General features: G+C 41.3%; 1 protein-coding gene across 2 annotated transcripts in view; it reads left to right on the top strand.

Annotated features, from left to right (window-relative positions):
• The window catches only part of RCOR1 (REST corepressor 1), a 131,566-nt gene that overhangs the window by 69,384 nt on the left and 34,957 nt on the right, over window positions 1–27,225 (top strand). For both annotated transcript variants that reach the window (XM_049612100.1, XM_049612101.1), the window contains one exon: window positions 9,774–9,857. In XM_049612100.1, the coding sequence (XP_049468057.1) occupies window positions 9,774–9,857 (84 nt within the window). The remainder of the gene's footprint in view (window positions 1–9,773; window positions 9,858–27,225) is intronic.

Raw genomic sequence — 27,225 nt, 5'->3', positions numbered from 1 at the left:
GTTTTGTTTTGTTTTGTTTTGTTTTGTTTTGTTTTGTTTTGTTTTGTTTGAGAGAGAGAGAGAGCACATGTGCAAGCAGGGAAGGGGCAGAGTGAGAGAGAAACCCAAGCAGGCTTCATGCTCAGTGTGGAGCCTGATGTGGGGCTCGATCTCAGGACAGTGAGATCATGACCTGAGCCAGAATCAAGAGTTGGACACTTAACTGACTTGAGCCACCCAGGCGCTCCTAGTTACAGGTTTTTAAAGTTGTTTCTTTATTGCCCACTTATTTTTTAACTGAAACTGAGTGTGATACTGCTTTCTTTACTTTATTTCCATTATAACGGATGTCCCTGTTGAGTCCAGAGTTCTTGAATTCTGAAGATACATTTAGTTCAGTTTTTGTAACTAATCTGTGCAGGTTTTCCCATTTTTAGGGAAAGAGAAACATAAGAGCTAAAATTGTCATTATGAAATGATTCTTCACAGAATTTACATGAATTTCCTTAATGTTTTTCTTTAAAAGAAAACGTGATTGCAGATGCAGTACTGGGATGCATTTTTATGATAAAAAATCCAAACAGTAAGGAAATATATGGAGCCAAACACAAATCCCATTTTTCCTCCCAATCCAGTGCCTCACCTCTTCCCTTGAGTTAGCCACTATTTAAATTTGCAAGGTGGTTTGTTGTACCTACAGTTTGTATTTTTACTTTTTAATTCATTTATTGGCAAAGAAATACATATGCTAAAAGCAACTAAACAAGAATTCTCACTTGTTTTTTTATAATAGCTATATTGAGATCTAATGCACAAAAAAATGTACAGTTCACTTGTTTAAAATATACAATTCAGTGGTTTTCAGTATTTTCACAGAATTGTGCAACATCACTGCAGTCCATTTTAGACCATTCTCATCCCACAAAGAAACCCCGTCGTTCCCCATTTCTCCCAAGTATCGTACACCTTCTGGCAGTCATTGATCTGTAGAGTTGCCCATTTGGGACATTTCGTATGGGTGGAATTATACAGTACGTGGGGTTTTTGTGACTAGCTGCTCTCACCTAGCATAATGTTTTCAGGTTTCATCCATACTGAGCATGGATTAGTACTACATTCTTTTTTATGGCAGCATAATATTCCATCGTATAGATATACTATGCAGTTGACCCTTGAACAGCATGGGTTTGAACACACACCCACTTATATGAGGATTTTTTTTTTTTTTACAGTACTGTAAATATTTCTCCTTAGGATTTTCTTAATGGTAATTTCTTTCTCTAGCTTACATTATTGTCAGAATACAGTGTGTGTGTGTGTGTGTGTGTGTGTGTGTGTGTGTGTGTATAATACACACAACATACAAACTATGTGTTAATTGACTGTTTAGATTATCAGTAAGACTTCCAGTCAGTAGGGGGCTACAAGTAGTTACGTTTGGAGGGAGTCAAAAGTTATACCCAAATTTTTGCATGGGAGATTAGCACCCCTAACGCCCCTTGTTTTTCAAGAGTCAAATATGTGCCCATTCATTGGTCGATGGACATTTGGATCATTATCACCTTTTGGCTGTTGTGAACAATGGTGCTGTGAACATTGGTATATGAGTTTTGTTTTGTTTTGTTTTGTTTTGTTTTGTTTGAGACAGAGAGAGAGAGAGCATGAACAGGGGAGGGACAGAGAGAGGGGGAGACACAGAATCTGAAGTGGGCTCCAGGCTCTGAGCTGTCAGCACAGAGCCCGACGCAGGGCTCAAACTCACAGAGTGTGAGATCATGACCTGAGCTGAAGTCGGATGCTCAACCGACTGAGCCACCCAGGCGCCCCATTATATGAGTTTTCATGTGGGTATATGTTTTCATTTCTCTGGGCCGTATACCTAGGAATGGAATTGCTAGGTTATATGCTAACCGTATTTAACCCTTAGAAGCACTGCTAGACTGTCTCTCAAAGTGGCTGTACCATGCAGTTTTATATTCCCATCATTCTAGACAAATAATCCATTTTACAAATGGGTGAAAGACTTGGATGGATATTTCTCCAAGGATTATACACACGTGACCAATAAGCATATCAAGCATACTCCATGTCATTAGTCATCAGAGAAATGCAGATCGAAACTACAATGAGACCCTACTTCATACTCCCTGGCTAGAATCAGAAAGTCCAATAATAACAAGTGTTAGAGAAGATGAGCAGGAATTGGAACCCTAGTACTCCTGGGAGAATGTAAAATATAAATGTAAATTGATGGCTCTGGTCTCAAGCAGTTAACAAATGCAGTAAGCCTTAGGGAATGAGAACTAATTCAGTTTCGGGGCAGAACAGAAAGTATGCCAAGAGTATTTCCCCCTTAGTGTGGGACAAGATGATTTCCAGTTGGAACATCAGCACTGTGTTAGGTAACATCATATCACACAGTGAAGACTTTTTAAAAAGCCATTTCACAAAATGTTGCACAATTTTCGACATAAAAACTCAGAAAATATTTGCCTCCCGACCACCCAGATTCGCAGAAAGCAATGAAGCATTACATATAACTAGCCAAAGCAAGATCACACTCTTAGAGTGGCTGTTACCTGATTTTTAAATATTTTTATCATGCAGATTTTATACTTTAAATGTATATACCCCTCATAACATGTAGCGTCGTGTTTATATTTTTAATATTTACATTGTGGTATTATATATTTAACTTTTTATAATCACTTTTTATAATCAAAATTATTGATATCTGTATATCTGATGAATTTTATATTCTGTATTTAGTTCCTTTGACTGCATCTAACTATGACTTAGCCAATTCCTGTTGATAGACCTTTAAAATTTTCCTATATTTCAGAACCATAATCAAGCCTGTGGTAACAGTCCATATCAGAGTTCTCCAGAGAACCAAACCAGTAGGGGAATGTGTGTGTATGTGTAAGAAATCTTCACCAAAGTTTATGTACATAATGAAGCAACATGCTGATGCTTTCTATTCTTAATTCTTTGAAAACAAATTCTGATTAGGACCCAATAGGTTAACTTCAATAGGTCTGACCTGCAGTTTTGAAAAACATTGTTACTATATATATTATACCTAGATATGGATTGCTGTGTTGCAGGGTATCCACACTTCTATTTTATCACACACTGCCAGTTTTCTCTCTAAAGGGGTTGTACAAATGGACATTTTCACTACTAGTGTGAATTCTCTTTTTTCTTCCCCTTCACGGGCATTTGTAATTTCAGTTACCTTCTACTTTCAGTCAGGTCTGGGCTTCTTATTTTTTCTTTTTTAGAGAGAGTGTGCGAGTGGAGGTTGGGGGGGGGTGGAGAGAGAGAGAGAATGAATGAATGAATGAGTGAGTGAGTGAGTGAGTGAATATATGTATATATATCTTAAGCAGGCTCCATGCCCATTGTGGAGCCCAACACAGGACTCAATCCCACAACCCTGAGATTGTGACCTGAGCCAGAATCAAGAGTCAGAGCCTTAACTGATTGAGCCACCCACATGTCCAAGTCTGGGTTTATTTTGTAAGGTTTATAAAACTTGGCAATCAACTTTAAACAAAGAGAACAGCTTCAGAGTTAGCACCGTTAGCAGACATCAGTGTCTATCCAGAAATTAATGACATTGCTTTGTTTTTATCATATTTATTTCTTTAGTTTAGACTCAGCAGAATGGATTCGTTTTTGGTGTACATATTTGTGAGTGTTAAGACGAGCATAGTTTCACATCACCACCACCATAGTTGGGATACAAAACAGTTTAATCTCTTGAGAAAATTACCTTGGACAGTTCTTAGCCTTCCTCCTACTTCTAACCCCTGGAACAATGATCTTTTTCCATAGTTTTGCCTTTCTAGAATGTTATACAAATGGGATCATATTATATGTAACCTTTGGAGACCTGATTCTTTCACTGAATATGATGAATTGGAGATAAGGCCATATATCAGTAGTTTATTTTTTATTGCTGTTCAGTATTCCACGTGTGGATGCTCCACAGTTTATCCATTTACTTTTTGAAGGACATTTGGGTCCCCTCCCCCACCTTGCTAGTTTTTACCAGTTGTGAATAAAGCTGCCGTAAATACTGTATACAAGCTTTATTGTGAACATATGTCAATTCTGTAGGGTATGTACCTAAGAATGTGATTGATTGTTGGGTCAGTAATTTTTTAAATATCATTGCATCTTTATAAAAACTGCAAAACTCTTCCTGACTGGCTTTGTCATTTTATTTGGCATTTACACTAGCTCTTCTGTATGAGAGTTTCAGATATTCCATTCTAGTCAGTGCTTGGTATTGTCCATTTCTTTTATTTTAGACATTCTAATAGAGTATGTGTTAATTTCTCATTGTGGCTTTAATTTGCATTTTCCTAATGGCTAATGATCTCGAGCATTTTTTCATGTGCTTACATACCATCTGTATATTTTCCACTGGTGAAGTAGTTGTTCAGATTTTTTGCCCATTGTTTAGAAAGTGGGTTATTTTCTCACTGCATTTTTGAAGTTCTTTATACATTTTGGATACAAGTTCTTTGTCAGATATGTGATTTGTAAATGTTTTCTCACAGTCTACAGTGTCTCTTACAGTTTCTTTTGTAGAACAGAAGTTTCAAGGTTTTGATTAAGCTCAATTTACCATTTTTTAAACTTTTATAGATTGCACTTCTGGTGTCATATCTAAGACCTCTTTTCCTGAACCAAGTTCATGAAGATTTTCTCATTTCTTCCCTAAAAAATTTATCATGTTAGGTTTTACTTGTATATATGAGATCCATTTTGAATAAAATTCTTCTAAGGTGTGAGGAATAGGTTGAGGTTCACTTTTTTTTTTCTCTAATGTTTGTTTATTTTGAGAGAGATAGAGACAGTACAAGCAGGGGAGGTGCAGAGAGAGGGCAAGAGAGAATCCTAAGCAGGCTCTGCGCTGTCAGCACAGAGCTCTATGCGGGGCTCCATCTCAGGAACCATGAGATCATGACCTCAGCCAAAAGTTGGACACTTAACCAACCGACTGAGCCACCCAGGCATCCCCAGATTCACTTTTTTTTTTTTTTTTTTTGCATATGGAGATCCAGTTGTGAAAAATCCTCTTTGTTGAAAGGGTATTGAATTGAATCCTTTCTCCATCAAATTGCATTTTTGCACCTCTGTTACAAATCAATTGACCATATTTATATGAGTCTATTTCTGGTCTGCCTTCTGTTCATTGATCTGTGTACCTGTGTTTTGCCAATACCACACTGTCTTGATTACTATTCCTTTGTACATGAAGACTTAATAGTGAGTGGTGTGAACCTTCCAACTTTGACCTGGTTGTTCTGGCCTCATTTGACTTCCCTTTTTAATCTGTCCTTTTGTTTTATATTAATATGGACTCACAGGTTGTTATTTTATTGCTGTCATTTATTTATTTTTGCTTACATTGTTTTTAGATTTGGCCAGGGAGGAGGCAGATCCCATCATTCTTTGAACACTTTTTTACCTCCTGGCATAACAAGATATTTCATGGTCCTCTTGTAGATTTCCTGTCATAGTCCTGGAATCAACCATTTCTCCAAGGAGACCTGGTTTCTTTTATTGGAGAATGGTGTTTAGAATCGAGATCTGGGAGCTGGGTGTGCTCATGTCCTCATTGTTGCTGGACTGTCATTGCATCGGTGCTCTCTCAGGGGACCTTGAAAACTATGAGCTTGTACTATTACGCATCAAACCTGTCCAGCACTACAGAATTCTTTCTAGCCCTTCCTTTAACTCTTTCACTCAGCATAATTGAGATTCATTTATGTATATTTAAATGGTTCTTTTTTTAAAAAAGAAAAATTGCTGAGAAAAATTACTCCATTGAGTGGCTATACCACAATTTTAGTTATGAAATTACCAGATCCCCTCCCCCCCAAAGTGATGGCACCATTTTACATTCTGACCAACAGTACATGAAAGTTTTAGTTTCTCCACATTATTGCCAAACCTTTGTATTGTTAGTCTTTTTAAAGGTATGTTTTGGTATCTTGAATCGTTTTAATTAGCCTTTCTTCGTTACCAACAATAGCCAAACTATGGAAAAAGCCCAGATGTCCATCCACTGATGAATGGATAAAGAAGGTGGTGTGTGTGTGTGTGTGTGTGTGTGTGTGTGTGTGTGTGTAATGGAATATTGCTCAGCCATCAAAAATAATGAAGTCTTGCCATTTGCAATCATGTGGGTGGAGCTAGACTGTACTATGCTAATAAGCAAAATAAATCAGTCAGAGAAATAACCATATGATTTCACTCACCTGGAATTTAAGAAACAAAACAGATGAACATATGAGAAGGGGAAAAGAAAAGAGAGAGCTAAATAAACCATAAGAGACTCTTAGAGAACAAACTGAGGATTGATGGAGGGACATGGGTGGGGGATGGGTTAGTTAGATGGGTGATGGGTATTAAGGAGGGCACCTGTTATGAGTACTGGGGGTTGTATGTAAGTGATGAATCACTGAATTCTACTCCTGAAACCAATATTGCCCTGTATGTTAATTAACAAATTTAAATAAAATTTTGAAAAAAAAATAATTTGCCTTTCTCTAATGACTACTGATTTTTAATAGCTTTACATTCCGTGTGCTTATTTGCTATCCTTATACCTTCTTTGGAGGCATGTTTATTCAAATCTTTTGCCCATTTTTTAAAAATATATGAAATTTATTGTCAAATTGGTTTCCATACAATGCCCAGTGCTCATCCAAAAGATGCCCTCTTCAGTACCCATCACCCACCCTTCCCTCCCTCCCACCCCCCATCAGCCCTCAGTTTGTTCTCATTTTTTAAGAGTCTCTTATGCTTTGGCTCTCTCCCACTCTAACCTCTCTTTTTTTTTTTTCCCCTTCCCCTCCCCCATGGGTTCCTGTTAAGTTTCTCAGGATCCACATAAGAGTGAAAGCATATGATATTTGTCTTTCTCTGTATTATTTTGCCCATTTTTTAACAATATGATTATTTCTTTGTGTTGAGTTCTGAGGGTTCTTTATAGATGCTGGATACAAGGCCTTATCAGATATGTGATTTGTAATTATTTTCTCAGTCTTTGGCTTGGCTTTTTGTTTCCTTAAATGGGTCATTTGATGAGTAGAAGTTCTTACTTTGGATAAAGTCCAATTTATGAATCTTTTCCTTTATGGATTGTGCTTTTGGCATTGTATCTAAGAACTTTTTCAACCTAAGTTCAAAAGATTTTTTCATGTTTTCTTCTAGTAGTTTTATAACTTCTGGCTTCACGTTTAGTTCTGTCATCAGTTTTCAGTTAATTTTTGTATATTTGTATATGTAAGGTATGGATCCATTTGATTTTTTTTAGATGTTTATTTTGAGAGAGAGAGAGAAAGAAAAGGGGAGGAGAAGAGAGAGAGAGAGAGGGAAAGAACCCCAAGCGGGCTCTGCGCTGTCAACGCAGAGCCCGACGAAGATCCCACCAACTGTGAGATCATGACCTGAGCTAAAATTAGGAGTCGGATGGATGCTTGACCAACTGAGCCACCCAGGCGCCCCTGTTTTGTTTTGTTTTTAATATGAATATCCACTTGTTCCAGCATCGTTTGTTGAACAGATTCTTTTTCTCCATTGAATTTTGCCTTTGCACGTTTGTGGAAGGAAAATTAGTTGGTCCTATATGTGCGGTTCTGTTTTTGGACTCCTGTTATGTTAATTTATTTCCCTGTGTGCCAGGACCACACACTGTCTTAATTACTGAATCTTTATAATTAGTTTGATTCAGGTGGATTTTCCAGTTTGTTCCTTTTTTTTTTTTTTTTTTAATGTTTGTTTATATTTTGAGAGAGAGAGGATAGCACAAGTGGGGAAGGGGCAGAGAGGGAGGGAGACACAGAATCCAAAGCAGGCTCCAGGCCCTGAGCTGTCAGCACAGAGCCCGATGTGGCTCAAACTCACAAACCGTGAGATCGTGACCTGAGCTGAAGTCAAGAGCCAGACACTTAACTGATTGAGCCACCCAAGTACCCCTGAAAGAGATATTCTTTAATTTTGATTTTTATTAACTATTTTGATTTTTACCTTTTTTTAAAACTATCAATCTCATTTCCTACAACTTCGCTAAAACTCATTTTTTGAGTAACTTTTTGTAGATTCTGTAGATTGTCTACACAAATGATCATCTGTGAATAAAACCATTTTAATTCTGCTTTTCCAATGCGGATTCCTTTTATTTCTGTTTTGACTTCTGATTTTTATTTAAAATACAGCAAGATTGGGGCGCCTGGGTGGCTCGGACGGTTAAGCGTCTGACTTCGGCTCAGGTCACGATCTCACGGTTCGTGAGTTCAAGCCCCGCGTCAGGCTCTGTGCTGATGGCTCAGAGCCTGGAGCCTGTTTCAGATTCTGTGTCTCCCTCTCTCTCTGACCCTCTCCCGTTCATGCTCTGTCTCTCTCTGTCTCAAAAATAAATAAACGTTAAAAAAATTTTTTTTAAATAAAAATAAAAATAAATAAATAAAATACAGCAAGACTGTATTCCATGTGGGGTCCTCATCTTTGTTGATTGTATTTCATTTTTAGATTATGTGTAGCAGTAACACTGAGCTATATACATATAAAAAGGTGTCCTCAGGGGCCAAGGGGAGCATCTCTTTTCTCCTTTTCCTGTCTCTGTATCCTTCACACGCTGTTCCCACTTTGCCTGATTTCCAGTGTCCACTCTGGTTCTTTCCCTCCCACCACCCTGTCATTTTTCTTTCAAGTAACTACCCCATAGGTTTTACCGAAAGTATAGGAATTCTTTCTTTATAAAACCTAGAACACATTGACAGATAAAATTAAGTAAAAGATTAGATACCTGGCAGTGTCATAAAGACAAGAATTCTTAAACCAGGCTTTATGAATTTTCTAAAAGTGTGTTTATATTGGTGTGTGTGTTTCTATTTCATTGGGATTTTTTTCTAGAGAGCAGAGTCCATAACTTTCATATCCTTAGAGGAATTTATTTAAGCAAACAAACAAAAAGGTAAGAATAATACCTTTAGAATGAATGAGTTTGGGCCTACCCAGTGCAAGGGTTAGTGAGATTAGTAAGCCTCTTGTGTCTTGAGTCCTCTGTATCTTTTGAAGATAACATTTTATTTTATTCTCCTTTTTTTGAAGATAACATTTTAAATGTCTCTGTTGTAGTGTATAACTGTTGTTTGTGGTTAATCCATTTATACATGTCAGCTCAGCACCTGGCACTTGTAAACCTTTGGTCTTCTATTTTGTATCATAGAGTTTTAAGAATTTGAATGCACTTTAGTTTGCTTTCAGGTTAAGTATTTTTAATGCTTATTTTTTAATAAAGTAGTTAAAAGAATCTTTGGATTCCTGTTGTCAAGTCCCTAAAAAGTTACTGTGGCAGAGAAGGATAAGGGTATTCAAAGCACACGGGAAGAATACGGATATCCTGCGTACCCCGTGTCTGACGGCCGGGCATCCTGGTGTGTAGCAATTTAACCACTGGGCACTGTAGCCATGCAGTCCTGTCTCTGCCTCCTTCTACCAAATGACCTGTTGAGTTTCCTCACCGAGCAAATGAGAGTAGTAAACCTGTTTGTTAAATGAGTAAAAGACTTAGAAGTAGACGTGTTTGGGCAGACTCAGAGCCCCCCTCACCCTGTGACGGTAAGGGTGCAGGTTTCCTTGGGGCAGGTCTCAGTAAAGGGTGGGCGATGTCATGATGTTCCGAGGATTAAAAGATCAGAATGGTGCTGTTAATCATCACTTGTTATGTCTGTTAAATTATAATAATTTTCTTTTTTATTTCTACCAAGCCAAACTAGCGAGACGCAGTCAAGAACGAGACAATCTTGGCATGCTGGTCTGGTCACCTAATCAGAATCTATCAGAAGCAAAACGTAAGTTTTAGAACACTTTCATTTTTCACCTTTCTTCTTTAAAGCAAAGTTGTTTTTTTGTTCTTTGTTGTTTTTAAATGTTTATTTTTGAGAGCACACAAGTGGGGGAGGGGCAGAGAGAGGGGGACAGAGGAGCCAAAGCGGGCTCTGCAATGACACCAGCCAGACCAATGTGGGGCCTGAACTCGCAGAACCGTGAGATTAGGACCTGAGCTGAAGTTGGATGCTCAACTGACTGAGCCACCCAGGCGCCCCGGACAGTGTGCATTTCTTTACTGTGGCCTGTCATAAGGACTTAAATATTTTTTTTTCTTCTTAATGTTTATTTATTTTGAGAGAGAGTGTGAGCAGGGGAGAGGCAGACTGAGAGAGAGAGAGAGAGAGAGAGAGAGATGGTGAGAGGGAATCCCAAGCAGGCTCCGGTCAGCACAGAGCTGTCAGCCCCGATGTGGGGCTCAATCTTACAAACTGTGAGATCATGACCTGAGTTGAAATCAAGAGTCGGACGCTTAACAGACTGAGTCACCCAGGAGCCCCAGGGCTTAAAATTCTTAACCAGTGGTTTCATAATTTACTTTATCCAAAATGCTGTACAGGCTAATACTGGAGTAACTAGGAGGAAAGGCTCAGAGTGGAAAGGAAATTATAACGTGGTGTATAACTCCCCCAGCTGGGAATTTACAGATCCGTACATTTCTAATTGGAGGGGTTACAAAGGGCAAAAATATGTTATTGGAAACAGGCTTTATACTGTAAGACTTCAACTTAACTAGAAGAACTTGTGAATTGACTCTTTGTTTTATGAGCTTAAAGTTGTATTGGGATGAATACACTGAGCTACTTTGGATTTTATTGGGGAGCGTTGGGGTCCTATAGTTACTAGTAATATTAAGTGTATATTCAAAGTTTGCTTTTTCAGCTTTTCTGTTGCCTCTGCTCAAATAATATCAGCAAAAATAATTTTGTATCAGACATTGCCATAAGTCTCTGGCAGTTTCAAATTTTTTCTTTTCTTTTAAAAAAAAATTTTTTTTTAATGTTTATTTGTTTTTGAGAGAGCAAGGGAGAGCACAAGCTGGAGAGAGGCAGAGAGAGACGGGGACAAAAGATCCAAAGCGGGCTCTGTGCTGACAGCAGAAAGCCTGACACGGGGCTTAAAGTCATGAACCGAACTGTGAGATCATGACCTGAGCTGAAGTCGGACACTCACCCGACTGAGCCACCCAGGCGACCCCAAAGTTTTTATTTTCTTCATAACTTAAGTGGAAGAAAAACTAAATCCCCTTTTGGAGAATTTTTCAATGGGGGTTCATAGGTAGAATTTATGGGGATTTGTAAACTTGGAAATCACATGCAAAGTTTTTTGGTATGTGTTCATTTTTCTGGAGAAAAAGGACATTGGATTTTCAAAGGGGTCTTTGACAAGAGTCAGTTAAGAATCAGTGCTCTGAAATGGGGTTGGACTTGGAAAGTCACCAGTGCTAAATGTTATCAGGAAACTGTTAAATTGTGAGTGAAGGCTCAAATTCTTAGGCTTTGATCAGGATTTCCCGAAGTGTGTTTTCCAGTATTAAAATAAGTGTTGATAGGTTTCCACTGCCAAACGAGTGTGAGAGATGATACATATTCAATAATCTCTTCTTGTGTATTCAGTATCCGTGTCAGCATAGTCAGGGTGCAGAGAGCTCATATGGTAGAGAAACGTGTTTAATTTTGACCAAGAAGGATCTTTTTTTTTTTTTTTTTTTTCCTTCCCTTTCTTTTTCTTTTCTTTTGTATAGTACCCTCCATGGAACACGGGAAGTTCAAGTACTCTTAGTAATGGTGAATTTAACAGTAATAAAATAATCTCAGTCTGATCTGATTTTAAGAGTATCTTAATTTTGCCTCTATCAGGCTGCTGCTTAATGAGTTTATAATGAAGAACAGAATAGCAGAAGGAAGGGTATTGGCATTTGTGATGTCTTTGCTGTGCTGGGGAGGACGTTTTAAGTATTTCCTGTTTGTTTATTTCCCCTTTGAGCCCTTGCATTAACTTAAAAAGCGATCAGTTCCATTTTTGAACATGTTCTTTTTAACAGAAAGCTGAAATCTTCCTCCCTGTAATTTTTAAAGCTTTGTTTTCTTGAACTCTGCTACAGAAATCTTCCAGATGAGTCTTTTGGATGTTCCGGCCATCCCACCTCCTTTACCCTCCTAGTCCAAGTTCAACCTGCCTCGTCGCTTTGGGTTTTTTTCTAGACGACTGGCTCTTTGGGTGTCTCCGTCTCTTGGACTCCCAGATGTTACAGTTGGTCACAGTGTCCATTTGAAATGTTGGTGCCCAGAACTGAATATTCAGAATCGTGAGCATTTGTTGAGTCTTTGTGCCAAGCACTGCATTAAATGCATTCACACTTCACAATAACTCGACATTTTTGTCCCCGTTTTACAGTTGGTGTTCCACAAGTCAAAGAGGTTTGGGAAACTGACACAGTAAGAGGTTGAGCATTATCTAGGTTTGCTGACGTCATGAACCCTGGTTCATGCTCTGAGTGCCTCTCTCAGGGAGAGCTCGTTAAGTCTCGGTGTTCTGTATTTCGGCCACTGTCCTTTTGTTACTTCAGTTCACCATTGATCAGTGCCTTTTGCTCATGTATTACCTGTTGACATCTGTGGAGTCAGAATTTAATTTTTATATTTTCTCATTCTTTCTAGACCTAGAAGAAAAGATAAGAATATGAAGTTAGTAGATTTTTATTTTTTTCTTTTTTTTAAATTTTTTTAATGTTTATTTATTTTTGAGAGAGAGAGAGACACAGAGTGTGACTGGGAGAGGGGCAGAGAGAGAGGAAGACGCAGAATCCAAAGCAGGCTCCAGGCTCTGAGCTGTCAGCACAGAGCCCGATGCAGGGCTCGAACTCACAAACCACGAGATCATGACCTGAGCCAGTCAGATGCATAACCGACCGAGCCACCCAGTTGCCCCAAAGTTAGTAGATTTTTAAACAATGCTGTTGCCTAAAATAAATTTGTGGTTTTAATGTAAGCCTTTAAAATGACTTTTAAAACCAGTATACAAGTTAACGTTCACGTATTGTTGAAAGTTCAGAAGACCCAGAAACTTACAAAGAAGGAACTGTTCACACAGTATTTCATTACCCAGAGATAAGTGTTGTTAACTGCTCTGGGATTTTTTCCAGTCCTCTTTGTTTCCTCTTCTGTCCTATAAGGGATATGGTGGTGTTTCTCCATGTGTGGGTCTGTCTGTGTCTCTGTATTTGCCCGAATATTGGCCGGAGCTTTTCCCACACTGTGAGATAACCCCGCGCTGTTCTGTCACCACATGGATATGGAAGTGTATCTACCCTTCTATTGAAAGTGTATTGTTTCAGATCTGTTGCCTGTTGTAAAAGAAAGCTGCAGCAAAATACTGAATCCTAGAGTTTTGTCCTCTTCTGTTTTTTGTTTGTTTTGTTGCGTTTCCAGTATTTTCTTAAGATAGAGCTCTAGGAACGGAATGTGGGTTGATGGGAACTTGCCAAACTGCTCAAGTGTGAGGATGTGAACGTGACGTGGCATCTTGATGTGAGTGAGGCTCCTCTTAGTAGGCTCCCGTCTGTGGAGCTTTGGGAATCATCTAGTTCTTGGCTAGTCATCTAATCACAGGCCTTAAAATGTGATTGAAGTGTGATTGCAGACACGTATACATAATTTTTTCCGTTTGCACACCTATCATTCCCCCCAACTCCCTTCTCCACAGTATAGTGTCACAGTAGAAGTTTTTTCTACTTTCCTTTCTTCTTTATTTTCAAAGACTGCGAAAGTCTTGGCTGTCCAACATTGATTCTGACTCTGTAGGTAGGAGATTTGGAACATATATAGATGGCTAGCAGGTGTCCCTCATCTAAGGATGTCTGCAGATCCCTGGTTTTTCTTGTGTTTTCTTTCTTCTCAAGTGGCTGTTTAGGTAGAGCTGTGCCTCTTAGGGGTACCACAAGTTTACAAAAGGATTTTGTGGTTATTAAAATAAATGCTGTTGTCAAAATTTCACACAATACAGAATGTATAATGTAGACACTTAACGCCCTCTCGTAGTCACCATGTATAATATATATGCTTTTCCTGATATTTTTATACATATTAATTAATATATAAATTTTTTATCACAAAGTATGAGTTCAACAATTTGTTCTTGACGGTATATCTGGGACTCTGTTCTATCTCAACACATTTACTATTGCCTAGTTTTTAAAGAACAGGTATGGGTATCCCATAATTTGATCTTCCTAAAAAACTGAAGTATGGTTGATACACAGCGTTGTACTAGTTTTCAGGTGGACAACATGGTGATGCGACAACCCTGTACGCTCTGCTCACGAGTGTAGCTGCCACCTGTCACCATGTGGCGGTGTTAGAGTGCCACACTTGCACTGGCCCTTTCGTTGCTGTGACTTCCTCATTCCATAAGTGGATGTTTGTAGTATTTCAGTTCTTCTTTCTTTTTAAAACTTACTTATCTCTTTAAGTTTTTGGCGCTCATCACCACAAGTGCACTGCTTGATCCCCGTCACCTAGTTGACCCGTGCCCCCACTCCTGCCCTCTGGTAACTGTCAGTGTGTTCTCTAGAGTAAAGAGTCTGTTGCTTGGTTTTTAAGCTTTTTAAAAAAGCTGTAGGGATTGTTCTTATTTCTTTAGGATAAATCCCTAGAAGTAGAGTTCCTAGGCTAAGGGGCAAATGCATTATTTCTTGTTATTTCTTTATATTCTTTTCATTTTCAAAAATGTATGTAATGTTTAGAGCAGTTTTAGGTTCACATCCAAATTGATCAGAAAGTACAGAGATTTGGGGTGCCTGGGTGGCTTAGTCGGTTAAGTGTCCGACTCTTGATTTTGGCTCAAGTCACGATCTCACGGTTCGTGGGATTGAGCCCCATGTCGGGCCCTGCGCTGACAGCCCAGAGCTTACTTGGGATTCTCCCTCTCCCTCGCTCTCTGCCCCTCCCCCATGTATATTCTCTCTCTCTCTCTCTCTCTCTCTCTCTCTCTCTCAAAATAAGTAAATAAACTTTGAAAAAAGAAGAAAGCACCAAGCTTTCCCAAATACTTCTGCCCCCACAGTGCACACCACCCCCCGCCATCCCCTACCAGAGCGGTGCGCTTGTCGTAATCGGTGAACCTACGCTCATAACATCGTTGTCACCCAAAGTTCATAGTTTACATCAGGATCCACTCTTGGTGTTGTGCGTTCTGTAGGTTTCGGCACACGTTATCGTGACACGTATTCACTATTGTAATATCGTACTAAATCCTTTCCCTGCCCTAAAAATTCTCTGTGCTCTGCCTATGCGTCCCCTCCCAACCCCCTAACTCTTGGCAACTACTGACCTTTTTACCGTCTCCATAACTTTGCCTCTCTCAGAATGTCAGAGAGTTGGGGTCCTATAATGTGGAGTCTTTTCAGAGTGGCTGTTTTGACTTAGTAGTAGTACGCATTTAAGTTTCCTCCATGTCTTTTCCCGGCTCGTAGCTCATTTCTTCGTAGCGCTGAGCAGCATTCCCCTGTCTGGACGGCCCGCGGTGTGTTTACGCGTTCACCTGCTGAAGGACGTCTCGGTGGCTTCCGAGTTCGGGCCGTTATGAAGGAAGCTGCTGTAAACACGTATGTGCAGGTGTTGGCGTGGACGTAAGTTTTCGGCTCCTTGGGGTGAGCGCGAAGGAGCAGGATCGCTGGATTGTTAAAGAATGCGTTTAATTTTGTAAGAAATTGCAAGACTGTCTTCTGGAGTGGCTGTGCCGTTTTGCATTTTTGAATGAGAGTTCCTTGTAAGTATTTGGTGGTGTCGGTGTTTTGGATTTTAGCCACTCTAAATAATACGCGTATAGTTCATGTTCTTTTAAACTAAAAAGCAATAGGTACGTACAAGATAAAATACGTTCTGGGTGTCTGTTAGCCCTGACACGCTTTTTTTTTTTAATGGTCATATAATACAGGTGTTTCATAGTTAAGCATTTCTAAACAGTGTTGTAGTGAACATCACTGAAGTGGGGTTGGTAGGTCAGACGGTATGTACTTTTTAAATTTATAGATTTTTTTCTACATTATAGGAGTGTTCCTGTTTTCTAAGACGTCTCCAGTACTGGGTATATTAATTTTTTCTTTCATTCTTTTTAATGTTTTACTTATTTTGAGAGAAAGAGAGTGTACAAGCAGGGGAGGGGCAGAGGGTGGGGGGAGAGAGAGAGAGAATCCTGAGCAGGTTCTTCGTTGGAAGAGGTGGGGCTCAAACTCACGAACCTTGAGACCATGACCTGAGCCAAAATCAAGAGCCAGACATTTAACCAACTGAGCCATGTAGGCTCCTCTTAATTTTTTTCTTTAAAAAAATTTATTAATAATTATTGTTAAAAAAATTTTTTTTAAATGTTTGTTTATTTTTGAAAGAGAGACAGATTGTGGTTGGGGGAGAGGCAGAGAGAGAGGGAGACAGAATCTGAATCTGAGCTGTCAACCCAGAGCCTGACGCGGGGCTGGAACTCCTGAACCACGAGATCATGACCTGAGCCGAAGTCAGGTGCTCAACAGGCTGAGCCACCCGGGCGCCCCTTAAATAATTATTTTTAATTGTAGTAAAATACACATGATGTGAAATTTACCATCTTAACCATTTCTTTGCTTCCGAGTAAATTTGATTGTGAAATTATAACAAGCAAATGAAATATGTTGGTTTATATTTCCATCTTAACCATTTTTAAGGGGATAGTGGTCTTAAGTACATTCACATTGTTGTGTACCCGGCCTCTAGAACGCTTCTCATCTTGCAGAACTGAAACTCTGAACTCAAAAAAAAAAAAACCCAAGCCTACACTTCCCCCTCCCCCAGCACCTGGCAACCACCATTCTACTTTCTGACTTAACGAATTTGACTCCTCTGGGCACTTGGTTCGGTGGAATTATCCTGTTTTGGTGACTGGCTTATTTCACGCAGCAGAAATGTCCTCAGGTGTCATCCACATTGTAGCCTGTGGTGCCGTTTCCTTCATTTTTATGACCGAGTAGTTCTTCCTTGTAAGGAAAGGCCACATTTGTCTCTCATTTACCGGTGACGGACACTTGGGTTGTTTCCACATTTTGGCTGTTGTGAACGCTGCTGTTGTGAACGTGGGTGTGCAAATATCTCTTCGAGACCCTGCCTTCATTTCTTTTGGGTGTCTACTCAGAAGCGGGATTGCTGGATTTGGTAATTCTGGTTTTTAATTTTTTAAGGACCTGCCCTCCTGTTTTCCACAGGGGCTGCTGTCATTTTATATTCCCACCGACAGTGCACGGGGTCCAGCATCTCCACATCCTTATCAGAATTACCATTTTCTGCTTGTTTTTTTAATAGTAGCTGTCCTGATGGGTGTGGGGTGATACCTCATTGTATGGGAATATTAATTGCTTTTTAAAGTTGGCTGAACTGATAGAAAAAGGATTTCGTTAATTATTACTAAGGTTGAGCATCTTTGTATTTTGAACTTTTAAGAAAGTTTATTTTGAGAGACAGAGAGAGCGCGAGCACATGTGAGTGGGGGAGGGGCAAAGAGAGAGGGAGAGAGAATCCTAAGTAGGCTCCACACTGTCAGCGCAGAGCCCGACACAGGGCTCGATCTCACCAACTGTGAGATCGTGTCCTGCACCAAGATAGAGTCACTTAACTGCCTGAGCCTCCCGGGCACCTCTGTATCTTGACTTGTTAATTCTTCTGTACATAGCAGTCAGGCCTTACCTTATTTGTTGTTTGGTTTGTTTTTTAGAATTATATGTAGTTAAACTGATTAATCTTACTTGTGGCTGCTCGCATACTGTCATGCTGAAAAAAGCCCTTCCCCCACATACCATATACCGCACACACCTCTGTTTCTTCTGCCCGCCCCTCCTCCCACCTCTCTCCTCGTTACATCACTGTTCTATCTGGAACTATTTAATTCTTTCTCAAATCTTCACTTAGGTTAAACTCGTGTGTGTACTTTGGTCTTTATCTGAATTCTTGACTGTTTCATTGATTGATCTGTTGTTTCCTGATTTGTACCATTTTTATTCTTTTCAGTGTTCCTGGTTGATGTATTTATTTTTCTGGGTGAAGTTTAGGCTCATAGTTTCAAGCTCTCTCCAAAAGTATCTTGACTGGGGTTATCTGGAATTTGAGTTTGTTTAGTGAGCATTCGTTTCATTCACATTTTTATCGAGCGCTTTGTGTGCTTGGTAGTGTGTGGCAGGAGTGAGGGAGGAAGCTTATGTTCTAACGGAGAAAGAAGGGAAGATGAACCTGTAAACCGTAATTTATGTGTATTTCCTCTAGTCCGGCTCTTCTTTTTTGGATGCAAAAAACTTGAGGTCTAGAAAAGTGAGGTCAAATGCTTAAGGAACCACAGCTTCTTAGTAGCCAAGTTTGGGCTAGATCTCTGGTCTCCAGATGGCATTTATTATACACATCTGCCTTCGTATGCTGCTTTTCTTAATCAACTATAATTGCATTCTTTTTAAAAAAATTTTTTTTAACGTTTATTTATTTTTGAGACAGAGAGAGACAGAGCATGAACGGGGGAGGGGCAGAGAGAGAGGGAGACACAGAATCGGAAGCAGGCTCCAGGCTCTGAGCCATCAGCCCAGAGCCCGACGTGGGGCTCGAACTCACGGACCGTGAGATCGTGACCTGAGCTAAAGTCGGACGCTCAACCAACTGAGCCACCCAGGCGCCCCTATAATTGCATTCTTAAAGCATTACTGATACTAGACTAGCTGCTTTGGGCTGTGTCTGAGTGAAACTTCAGCGAGAGCTATGACCTTTGGGGTATGCCTAGAAAATGTGCCTTGTAGAGACGCATTGCATATGGAGGAAATATAAATAATTCCAGGTAGCGTAGAGGAGAACAGTATGATTTTATTATTTTATATATATAGTATATATACTAAATAATATATAGTATGTAATAAATAAATAGTATATATATTAAATAATTCTGCAAAATTACTTGATGAAACAATGGCATGAGATTTAGGGGGACACAGGAATGAATGAAGGTTGAAAAGTGGTAGAATCTGGAGGTTGGCAGATGGTGAGAGAAATGGAAAAATGTTCACTAATTGGAGATGAGGACAGTGGAGTCTCATTTTAGCTTCCAGCACCTCCTATGGGCTGTTAGCATCCCTCCCCCACCCCCACCCCCACCCCACCCCCACCGTGGGACCCAGCAGAAAGCGCTACATTTTCCTGGATAGAAACAGGGGAAGTATTGGTAACAGTTGACATTCTGGGTAGAATGTTGAGGAGGGTAAGAGTTGGCTTGTGGGCAAGGTGCATAAGTGTGCTGCAGACCGGGGGAAGGACGCCTGTGCACCTGTATTTGTCCGTGTACGAAGATGCGGGGAGAAAATGCAGTGCTCTGTTTTGGAGACCTGCCTGGCTGCGACACCTGTGGTCCTTGGGGAGGTGAGAAGCCTTGAAACTGTGCCAAGTCTCTTGACAGCCTTGTGGTTTAGTGGAGAGCCAGGGCTAGAGGCAGTGAGTGTCGATCCATTCCGGGTGAGAGAAGTTGATGCCCTCAAGGCTGTTGCTGTTAGAGGGAGGCTTGATCGAAATATGGGAAGTCAGGGGCGCCTGGGTGGCTCAGTCATCCAACTTCAGCTCAGGTCTTGATCTCATGGTTCGTGGGTTCAAACTCCGCGTGGGGCTCTGTGCTGACAGCTCAGAGCCTGGAGCCTGCTTCGGATTCTGTGTCTCCCTCTCTCTCTGCCCCTCCCCTGCTCGTGCTCTGTCTGTCTCTCTCTCTCTCTCAAAAAATAAGTAAACGTTAAAAAAAAAAAAAAAAAAGAAATGTGGGAAGTCAAATTGGCAGTATCGGAAGTGTTTGAACTTGCTCAAAGGAGGTGGAGATCATGGGAACGTTGGTTAAGGGTGGGGGGGGGGGGCCGGGGGGCTTTATTAGGCCTTTAAGTAAGCAGGGCGCTGTCATATCTGGGCACGCCTGCACCCTTGCGTCAGTTATTCCACGCGTGTGCATGAAGATGCCTATGAGTCACTCTTGTTTCTGTGATAGGACATCATCTCCCTATCGGCTTTGCTCCCTGGTCACCATTGTGAGGTACATGGTTGCCCCCTCTGCTCCCATCTGTGAGCACCCTCCCCACCCCATTTCAGGCTGCCCTCCCTTGGTCTGCACCCTGGATGCCCGCCCTGCTTGCCCCAACCTAATGGCTTTAGGGCAGCCTTCTGTCTGGGGGCCGCCGCTGTGGGTGCAGTACATGATACCTTTATATTGCCCTCTTGTCCCTGCCCTGACACGTACACCTAGCCAGGGCCTGGACTTTGTGTGGCAGAGCAGCTGAAAGTTAGCAAAACCAAGTGGACATGTTGGTAACGAGAAATCTCAAAACTTTTTTTTTTTTTATTTTTTTAACTAGATAGTCTTGTTTTCTTTGAAATGTATACAGTTAGGCCAGACCTTATTCCCAGTCTGGTTCGCTTTACTGTGTTAATGAAAAACAAACAAACAAAAGTTTGCCAAAGCAAGTGCAGTCAAATGTAATACAAAACGGTGGCCTGAGAGCGCAGTTTAGAAGGCAGTTTTAGGAGAGAGGATAGGTTAGGAAAGGGGATGATCAGAGCATGACTCTCTTTGTTGTTTGACTCTCTTTAAGGGAGGGCTTGGCTGTAGGAGGTGAATTGGAGCCAGAGGGCAAGCCAGCGTACAACTGTGCCCACTGTGGGTCGCTTCCTGAAGAAGCAGATTTCCTAGACCCAGCGGCACTTGCCTTGGGCGTAGAAATTTGCAGGGTAACGTTGGCTATTGGGAATCAGGAAAACAGATGGTCCCGCTCATTTATGCATCGCCTACTTTATAGGTTATGTATAATCAGTGCTTTTGCAGTTATTTAAGTGTTTGATTGCATTTTGCTTTTATTTTATAAAAATGAGGAGAAACTGGTACCGTGGTAAGCACAAATCTCCATGTTAAAATTGACATAGATGGAAATCATTGGCTAATGCCAGAGACCATCAAGCTGGATGTGATTTTTGAAGCTAGTTGACTATTGACTATAAAGAAAAAAATTAACACCTACACCGTGCTAGACAGACAGAATTTAAGGATGTGTCGAAAAGCAAAGTCAAATTAGAGATTTTTTTTTTTTAATTTTTTTTAACGTTTATTTATTTTTGAGACAGAGACAGACAGAGCATGAACGGGGGAGGGGCAGAGAGAGAGGGAGACACAGAATCGGAAGCAGGCTCCAGGCTCTGAGCTGTCAGCACAGAGCCCGACGCGGGGCTCGAACTCACAGACCGCGAGATCGTGACCTGAGTTGAAGTCGGACGCCTAACCGACTGAGCCACCCAGGCGCCCCTCAAATCAGAGATTTTTTAAAATTTCTTTTTAATGTTTATTTATTTTTGAGAGAGAGACAGGGCAGGAGTGGGGAAAGGGCAGAGAGACAGAGGGAGACACACAATCTGAAGCAGGCTCCAGGCTGTCAGCACAGAGCCCGATGCAGGGCTCAAACCCACGAACCGTGAGATCATGACCTGAGCCAATGTCCGACGCTTAACCGACTGAGCCACCCAGGCGCCCCAAATTAGAGATTTTAAAACAAGTTGTAGCTTTCTTGGAATGAGAACCTTCTTTGGAGCTGCAGCACACGCAGGCGCTTCTCTTAGGGCATTTGAGTTCAGTCCACATTGTCAAGATTATATTGTGTGTGAAAGTTTGATAGATACAGAGTACATTTTTTAACTTCCAAATAAATACATAGTACGTGTCAAGAATCACTGTTCAAAACATTCCAGTGGCTTTCCGGTTCACTACAGTGTCAGAGGACTGGACGGTTGGCCACAAGGCCCTACGTAGTCTGAGCCCACTCCTGAGCCTCTTCCATTCCTTTGTCTGGAATACTCTTCTCCCAGTGTCCACATGGCCCTCTCCCTCAGTTCCTCCTCACTGCTTACGCGTCCACTGACAGGCTTTCCTTGACCACACTGTGAAATGAGAGTCCTGCCTTACCTTGCTTCATTTCCTTCGTTTTATTTCTCGTCGTCCGACGTGGTGTTTTTTGCTTCGTCTCTTTATTGAAAACTGATGAGGAACCTGGTGTGTGTGCTCCGTTCTCCGGCAGTCCTCTTGGCACGTGGTGGGAGTACGATAAGTACTCGTCCAGTGAATGAGGAAATGATGGGGTTGTGGACACTGCCCTGTGTGAAGATTTGCAAACGCAGGCTCTCCAGCTGTGTGTTCTGCGTCTCGGTCATCTGGCATCCTACAGCGTCTTCTTTGCCACCCGCTTCGTGACCGTTCGTTTGCTCGGTACATACTTGAGAGGTGTGTATGCGCCAGGCATTGGGGGAATACGAGAGCGAACAGTCTGACAAATCCCTGCGCAAGTGTAGCTCACAGTCTGATGGGGACCTGCCTGGTAAATTACAAGGTCATCGACAGGAGGGAAAAGTGTACTTAAAATTCGTGCCTGCTAGTTCTTTGACTGGAATGTGTGCAGGGCTAGGGGTCGGATCGGCACTACTGGCCTTAGTTTTCAGTTTTTTATAAAGAAATGGCTTTCAGAGAGCTTGACAATTGGGATGTGAATGTCTTTTTTAATGTATGAACATTATTTTTATCATTTTTATTCTTATTTATTTGGAGTTAGGTAAAGTGGTAAGACCTTACTAGAAAAGACAGCTGGATTTACAGACTATGGTTGAAGCCTGCAGTTACAAATGAGGGGTTGCTGTACCCTTTCATCATATGCGTGTGTCTTATCATCATCCTTTTCTTTTAGACTTCGAGAATTTCCTCTTGTCACGTTATAATTTATTTGTTCTTTCTGTTCACGATGGACATTTGCTTCCAGTTCTTTATTGTTACAACTACTACTGCTGGGAACTTTCTTTAACTTAGTTCTTGATATCCATTCGAAATGTCGATCCTCAGCCGTGAGGTCAGTGCCAGAGTATTTTCCAAAGCGGTCAAACTGGTTCATGCTGCTACCAGTAAAGTGCAAACTTTATCTGCTTCATGTCCTTGCCAGTAATCGCTTTCGTGGGACGACTGCATTTCAGACCGTCCAGCGAGTTCAGCACCGCCCTCATACCAAGGAATTTCGCTATTTTTGCTAAGTGTGATAGTGGTATTGTGGTTCTATAAAAAACACGTCCACATTTTTAAAAAGTTGTGTATCGGGGCGCATATCTGGCTCAGCTGCAAGAGCATGCGACTTGATCTCTCAGGGTCGTGAGTTCAAGCCCCATGTTGGGTGCAGAGGTTACTTGTATAAAACATTAAAAAGATGCATATTATATATATGTGGGGATGAGATAACTGGGATTTACTTAAATTCTTGAGCACAATGTAAAGCACATTTTGGGATCAACTGGCCAGATTGGAATACAGACACAGATTATTGTTTAAATGTTGAATTTACTGTTCTGTGGTTATGTAAGAGAATAATACACCTACTCTTTGAAGATACAGGCCAAGGATTTAAGAGTACGGAGGCATAATTATGACACTCTCCAGTGGTTCAGAAAAGAAATTACATATATACATACAAGTTTGTTTTTATCATTAAAAATAGCCTGTAATTCCTATACCCATCACGTGGGTATAACAAGTATTAAAATTTTGCTTTCATGTCCTTTTTTTATGCTTCTGTGCACTCTGGTTTTAAGCACAAATAGGTCATATTGTAAATAATAGTTTTTCAACTTTAATTTTCCGATAATTAAACATTAGACTGAGTTTTGATCCCTGAATAATATCCCATCATATAGCTCAATTTATTTCACCATGTCTTCATTCTTGAATTGTTTCTATTTTTTCAATTTTCCCCTACTATAGATAACAAATGAGTAAGCAGGAATTTATAATGTCCTTTTCCAGTAGAAAAGAAAGCCTTCCTTGATTCTGCAGATCAGGTTTCCCAGTTAAGTGTGTTCAGAGTTGTTTTTCTCTGACGCCTAGGACAATTGGAGTTAATTATCTGTGTCATTATTTCTCAGCCCTCCAGACTGAGCTCTCTGAAGGCCGACTGTTTTAATCTTAACTGTATAAGCAGCACTGGGCACACAGTCGGCCTGAAAGATGCATTGAATCAGTGGAGAAGGGTTAAATGTAAAATAGAATAATTAAATATAAAATACCACCTTTCTGCCACCTGCTTTGAAAACTCCAGTTTCTTTAACTGGATGAAAGTTCCCCCACCCCTACCCTCACCACCCAAGATTCAGGCATTGGAAGTGGTAGGACTTACAGCTTTGGCGGAAAAACCTGCCCACTCCCAACAAACACGCCATTCTCCCCCGCCCCCCATTCTCACTACAGCACCGTGCAGTTTAGCCTCCATTTTCAGGGCTCGGGAAACCTGGGCCCACAGAGGGGAAGCGACCTTGCATCAGGTCGTGCTCCTGCGCACTTCCTAGAACCCAGCCTCCCTCCGTGTTTCCCTTGGCCTGTTCATCTCACTTAGAGATCCCTCTTTTGTGTGCCCTTGTACACAATGGGTTGTACTGAGGGAGGGACCATTGTAAGTACAGGGCGGCGGAGGCAGGGTTAAACATGGGCCCCTATAACTCAAGGCTTGTAGACAAGCTGTAAGGAGCCACTAGGATTTGCGGGCTCGTAAGCCCTTCTTCCTACCACCTCCGCCTTTCCCTGCCCATAACTCCTCTGCAGGAGGTGGGCCTGAAATCAGCAATTTAGAAGAGAATCACTTTGTATAGTCACTGAAAGGAAATATTTTTGCATGATTGAAATTCACAACTCACAAATTCGCAAACCTCCTTTTATATAGTAACAATACAAAGAAGCACATTTCTTCCTATGTCTGTGGTCCCGATATTGTCTGATCTTTTTAATACCCAAACTTAAAGATTTTGTGCTTGTTGAAGTGCTTTTTATCACATTAAAATGAAGAATGTTCCCACACTCATGTTCTTTACCTCAATATGAGGCTCTAATTCACCAATTCTCAAAGTCATCTGGGGGCATTGTAAAAGCAAACCAGAACATCTAGAGTATAGTCGGTTCTTTCCTTGATCAGGTGTGTTCACTTCTCAGAATTCACCGAGCTGTGCCCTTATACGTGTGCCTTTTCTGTACGCCCGTCATGCTTCCTAAAACCGATGTATACATCCACACACATACGTATACACACATAAACACACATAGGTGCAAACACATGTATGTGTACAAAAGAGGGTGGAGCACAAGAGTTAGTACTTCAGAGAAGTTTCTTGGCTGGTTCTCCTGGGTCGGGGCTAGGAACCACTGGCCTGGCGGACATACAGCTCTAATGGGGCCGGAGGACTGGGTTTCTCTCCATAAACTGCTTCTGTGGCTCTGGAGTGCAGGCTGCCTCGAATGGAAACTCACAGGTGCTTATGAAGGAATTCATTTCAGTAAGATTTTGCTTTTGTGTATTTTGGCTCCTCTGCTGCCTTGTGAAGGGTTAGAACCGGACGTCATCTCTTATACTTTTGTCCGACAGATGAGGAAATGGGTTTAGCTTGTAAGCTCCTAACGGAAAGCAAGGACAGAGGGCTCCACTGTTGCCAGCTACGAGCTTGTGAGTGAATCCGTAGTGTCTCTTTGCCCCCTCTTCTGTCCGGGAATGTTGCCTTTCGTTAAGACAGAGGCAGACCTCGTCTTGGGCATTGTTCCTTCTGCTCATACTGTACAAAGGGAAACACCTAAGAGAGCAAGTGAAGTTATTTTGAGTGCACAGGTGCCTGCTTAGGGACATGGTCGTCAGGCAGGTTGACTTGATGGGAGAGATGCATGAGAACAGTGGGTCGCTGGACTGATTTATTCTTCACCGTGGGCTTTGGGCATTTTTAAGGGAAAGGTGGTTATTGTTGTAATTACAGCCAGACGTCATTCTAGTGACGATCCATTTTGAAAACACAAGAGATCCTATCTGTGTGGTTCTGGAAGGCACACAAGTGTATGAGAACTGGAGTAAAGGTGGAGGCATGTACTTCCCTTTTCCTATTGCAAGATTTTGTTTGTTTTGTTTTGTTTAGAGAGAGTGAGCACATGCTCCAGGAGGGGAGAAGGGCCAAGGAAGAGAGGGAGAACCCTTAAGCAGGCTCCGTGCTCAGCATGAGGTCTGACACGGAGCTTGATCCGGTGACCCTGGGGTCACGACCTGAGCCGAAATCCAGAGTTGGACGCTCACCCGACTGAGCCACCCAGGTGGCTCTTATTGGCTAAGTAATTTTTTTTTTTTCAACGTTTTTAATTTATTTTTGGGACAGAGAGAGACAGATCATGAATGGGGGAGGGGCAGAGAGAGAGGGAGACACAGAATCGGAAACAGGCTCCAGGCTCCGAGCCATCAGCCCAGAGCCCGACGCGGGGCTCGAACTCACGGACCGTGAGATCGTGACCTGGCTGAAGTCGGACGCTTAACCGACTGCGCCACCCAGGCGCCCCATGCTAAGTAATTTTTTTAATGCAGCACACAAAATGTTAAATTTAACGTGAAAAAAAGCTTTTTTTAATTACTCATAAAACGTTTGCCCTGGAGCCACTTTTAAGATCGTAATAGTCAATCCACTCTTCTGCTGATGAGGAAAAAAGGAGTAGAATTTATTTGCAGTCATACAAAGTTGATACTGGTTGGAGGGGGAATATAGAGGTAGAGATTAGGTAGGAATAGGTGCCAGAAACTGAATTTAAGTAAGTGTGGTTTGGTGGGGTATTTATATATATATTTATATGTTGTTATGATGATGATGATGATGATGATATATATATTAATGTTTACTTTTGAGAGAGAACGATTGGGGGAGGAGCAGACAGAAAGGGACAGAGGCTCTGAAGTGGGCTCTACGCTGACAGTAGAGAGCCCCACGTGGGGCTCTCACTCATGAACTGTGAGATCATGACCGGAACGAAGTTGGATGCTCTACCAGCCGAGCCACCCAGGCGCCCCAGTGTTTATATTCTCCTTTCCACTTGATCAGATTGTCTGTGAGACTGAGTTGGATTTTGTAGTATTTACTAGAGTGTTGGGGGATGGCGCTTCTTCTGTAAAGTGGGATTTTAACAAAAGTGCATTTTACTACTGTGTGCACCCACCCTCACCCCTGCCATGCCCCGGGGGATCATTGGGATGTTAACTGTAGTAATCTCTGTGCCCACCAGGTGGCATAATTGCTTTACTTAAATGATTGAAGCTCTTTTTGATTCTCTGTTAGTGATAACTCATTTCTTATTTTAATAAAAGGAGATGCCACGATACGAAAAAAATTTTGGCCTGCTCAGTTTGAGTTATGCGAGAGAAACTGGTGCCACGTTTCCTTTGTAGTACGAATGCTGCTGCAAATGTTACGATGATAACATTTTTTTCGAACT

The sequence above is a fragment of the Panthera uncia genome (genome assembly GCF_023721935.1).
Source record: "Panthera uncia isolate 11264 chromosome B3 unlocalized genomic scaffold, Puncia_PCG_1.0 HiC_scaffold_1, whole genome shotgun sequence".
Taxonomy (NCBI): domain Eukaryota; kingdom Metazoa; phylum Chordata; class Mammalia; order Carnivora; family Felidae; genus Panthera; species Panthera uncia.
This window is presented reverse-complemented; position numbering and strand designations above follow the sequence as displayed.